Here is a 4,120-nt window from a genome sequence, read left to right as displayed (position 1 = left end):
AGAAAAGACTTGGGTAAATTCTGGTTCGGTAATAGGGTTGTTAATTTGTGGAACCAACTACTTGGAAACGTAGTGGAGGTGTGGTCCCTCGATTGTTTCAAGCGCTGGTTAGACATGTATATGAGTGGGATTGGGTGGATATAAATAGGAGCTGCCCAGTATGGGCCAATAGGCCTTCTGCAGTTACCTTTGTTCCTATGTTCTTATCCTGCAAAAAAAAGATGTTGTTGTTTTAGATTTAGCTACTCAGAACGAAGTGTCCATGTAGTACGGGCTATGGTGAGCCCGAAAAAATAGAGATCGACATAGCTTATATTACATTCTTTAGAAAGGTGAAGAATTAAGGGTGACAGGATAGAGGTGTACAATTGGATGAATGTCCATAACAAAAGGGATAGTAATAGGGTAATGAAAGTATCAACACAAGACAGAACAGAACACAATGGTATAAATTTGATAAGTTTCGATTTATGAAAGACCAGAGTAAATACTTGTTCGGTAACAGGGTTCGCGTAACATAATAGAAGTAGTATTAATTGATTGTTTGAAGCGGAGGTTAAACATATATTTGAATGAGATTGGGTAGATATAAATAGTAGCTACCTCTTGGGTGGAAATAAATATCAGCTACCTCTTAGGTGGATATATAAATAGTAGCTACCTCTTGGGTGGATATAAATAGTTGCTACCTCTTGGGTGGATATATATAGCAGCTACCTCGTATGGGCCAATAGGCCTTCTGCAATTACCTTCATTCTTATGTTCTCATCAGCTTACCTCTCTTTTTTTTACTTTCTCATCTCTCCTTCACCCATCCCACCCGTGTCCCCTCTCCCCTTTTTTTCTTGTTCTTACCTTTCACCTCTTGTTACCTGCTCTTCACCTCACTCTTGTCTTACATATGCTCGTGCCTCTTATGTCCTCTTCACTAGCGACTTCATAACGGTCCAGGACGGGCAGAAACTTCGTCGTCTCATCTCATGGTGTGTAGTTTGGTCAAGATTTCTTCAGCCACGTTATTGTGAATCATCATCTGCACGAGATATTGAACAATTCCTGAACTTACGGGAACATAATCGCTTTCATATTAACTTGGAGATATGGAAACCAATGTAATGATTCGTACTGTTGATAAGCCTCACGAGTGTCTCGAGTGCTCAAGAAAATTCAGGTACCTTAGCAATTTGAAACAACACTTGTTAGTACATTCTGATGATAGGCCTTACGAGTGTTCTGAGTGTGCAAAAAAATTTAAGGGCCCTGGAACTTTGAGAAAACACCTTTTAGTACATACTGATGATAGGCCTTACGAGTGTTCTGAGTGTGCAAAAAAGTTCAAGTCACCTGCAAGTTTGAAACAACACTTGTTAGTACATTCAGATGATAAACGTCACGAGTGTCCTGAGTGTGCGAAAAAGTTCAAACACCGTCACAATATGAAAAAACACATGTTACTACATTTGAAGGATGAACTTCATAAGTGTAAAGATTGTGGCAAAAGTTACAGTCTTCGTGAAAATAAGAAACGTGTAAGAGTGCATACAGGTGATACATCTCACAGGTGTGAAGAGTGTGAGAAAAGATTTAGTCAATTTTCAAATATGAAGAGATGTTGGTGCACTTTAATAATAAAGCTAATCAAGGCCAAAGCGAGCAACAAGAAGCAGAAAGTGAAAAAGGCATCAATTCCACGACATATTAGTGAAGTTTGATGATGAAGTGTTTCCTGGAAACAATAAGAAGCGGAAAGTGTAAAATAGTGGATGCTCAGTGAATGATTTGGGATCATCTTATGTGTAAAAAAAATATTACCTAAATTAAAAGTTTCAGATCAATAAGTATTTTTATTTTTTATTACTGTTTCTTTTCACTACAACTTTGAATTGGGTGTACCTTCATTTATATACTATATCCAGTAAGTCTTCAAGACTTACTGTAGTAAGTAAGACTCCAGTAAGTCTAAAAAGCTTATTTTAACATTATATAAAAAAAAATTACTGGATAAAAAGACTCCAGTAATATAAAGAACTGCTACAGGTAAGCAGGTAATATAACGAATGAAGTAAAGGCGATGAGGTAGCTTAGTGACAGGGTGTATGGGGGAATGGCAATTCTTTTAACCATGTAGCTTAGTCGATTAAGGCAGCGTCTGGGATTCTCTCGGACGTAGGTTCGAATCCCCGTCACGGCCCTTGTTCATTTGATGCATCACGCTATTGTGATTTCTGTGTTCGAATTTTTGAAATCTAACATATTTATTTATTTATATATACACAAGAAGGTACATTGGGCTTAGGAGAGTACATAGCATTGATAATTCTTGTAAAGCCTTGTACGCATTGAGTTTCGGGCAGGTCCTAAATCTAGCAGCTTAACTTGATACCTGGTTGATGGGGTTCTGGGAGTTCATCTACTCCCCAAGCCCAGCCGGGGCCAGACTTGACTTGTGAGCGGCCCGCAGGCCCACAGCCTGGTTGGTCCAGCACTCCTTGAAGGAAACAATCTAGTTTCCTCTTGAAGAGGTAGGACGTTGAACAACCGTGGACCTCTGATGTTCATACAGTGTTCTCTGATTGTGCCCATGGCACCTCTGCTCTTCACTGGTTCTCTTCTGCATTTTCTTCTATGTCGTTCATTCCAGTACGCTGCAATTTTACTGTGTAGATTTGGGACTTGTCCCTCCACTATTTTCCATGTGTATATTATTTGGTATCTCTCTCGTCTCCTTTCTAGTGAGTAAATTTGGAGAGCGTTGAGACGATAATTTAGGCGCTTAATCTCGTCTATGCGTGCCGTATATGTTCTCTGTATTCCCTCAATTTCAGCAATCTCTCCTGCTCTGAAGGGGGAAGTGAGTACTGAGCAGTACTCAAGATGGGACAACACAAGTGATTTGAAGCACAACCATTTGTACTATATATAGTACATAGTACTATATATATATATATGTATATATATATATATATATATATATATATATATATATATATATATATATATATATATATATATATATATATATATATACATATACATATAAACTTAATGTATTCGTGGTATCTCCAATGTAGTATATATATATTTCAGAGCTCAGTCTCCAGGGCTGCATTTGTATTGATAGTTAGTGCATCAGTACACCTAGTACATTATTACTGCGTTAACACACCTCAGTTTGTCAGAGGAGACAGAAATGTCATTTCAAATAATGAGGAAAGCTTTACGAGTGTTGTTATAATAAAGGACCGGACGCATCATTGCGTTTTCACTGTAAGGTTTACAATTCCTGTCAATAATGACTCGTATCACCATCTTGTATGCCTGAGTGAATGTGCTTTTATAATGCACTACGATATCTTCTCTTGGGGAGTAATTTTCCACCCCTGAGGCCTGATTATTCTCAGTCAGTTGAGAATAATCTTACGAATTCTGTATTGCTGTAATGGTTATTTCCAACAATTTGGTAGAGTCGTTTAAGTTGGTGATGCAAGAGCTGCCAAGAAGAGCGTGCACGTGGTGCATGACCTACATGTGCATTGTTGACGCTTATTTTATAACTGCATTCACTCTTACCGTTCATACTTTTTTCTGCATCGGTTAATTTACCGTATACATTTGTGATGAATATACGCTAGTTACCGTCAACCAGAACATCTGTGATGAATATACTCGAGTTATCGTCAACCAAAACATCTGACGAATATACCCGACTCACCATCAACCAGAGCATCTGTCATGAAAATACTCGAGTTACCGTCAACCAGAACATCGAGGAATGAAATCCGCCTGCTTCACTATTTTCCACAGTGAATCTCAAGCCCGAGAATTCTTGTAGCTTGCCACGAAGCCTCTTCAATGTGTTATCATTGTCAACACATACAAACATGACGTCGACGTATTTGCAGTGAATACTAGGGTTCAGCCCTTCCCTCTACATGATGGACGAAAATTCTAGGGGTTCAGCCCTTCCCTCTGTATGATGGACGACAATACTAGGGTTCAGCCCTTCCCTCTACATGATGGACGAAAATTCTAGGAGTTCAGCCCTTCCCTCTGTATGATGGACGACAATACTAGGGTTCAGCCCTTCCCTCTGTATTATGGACGACTGAACATGAGTCTA

General features: G+C 38.9%; 1 protein-coding gene across 1 annotated transcript; it reads left to right on the top strand.

The window, feature by feature from the left end:
• The first annotated feature begins 1,100 nt into the window (after positions 1–1,100).
• Positions 1,101–1,712, top strand: LOC138354905 (zinc finger protein 70-like). Its single transcript, XM_069309380.1, has one exon. It carries the CDS (start codon positions 1,101–1,103, stop codon positions 1,710–1,712), a length of 612 nt encoding a protein of 203 aa, XP_069165481.1.
• The last annotated feature ends 2,408 nt before the right edge of the window (positions 1,713–4,120 follow it).

This window comes from Procambarus clarkii, chromosome 65, assembly GCF_040958095.1.
Source record: "Procambarus clarkii isolate CNS0578487 chromosome 65, FALCON_Pclarkii_2.0, whole genome shotgun sequence".
In the NCBI taxonomy this organism is placed as follows: Eukaryota; Metazoa; Arthropoda; class Malacostraca; order Decapoda; family Cambaridae; genus Procambarus; species Procambarus clarkii.
This window is presented reverse-complemented; position numbering and strand designations above follow the sequence as displayed.

What these genes read in the sequence shown, in the direction of transcription:
- LOC138354905 (XM_069309380.1), top strand. Translation starts at nt 1,101, where the DNA reads ATGGAAACCAATGTAATGATTCGTACTGTTGATAAGCCTCACGAGTGT.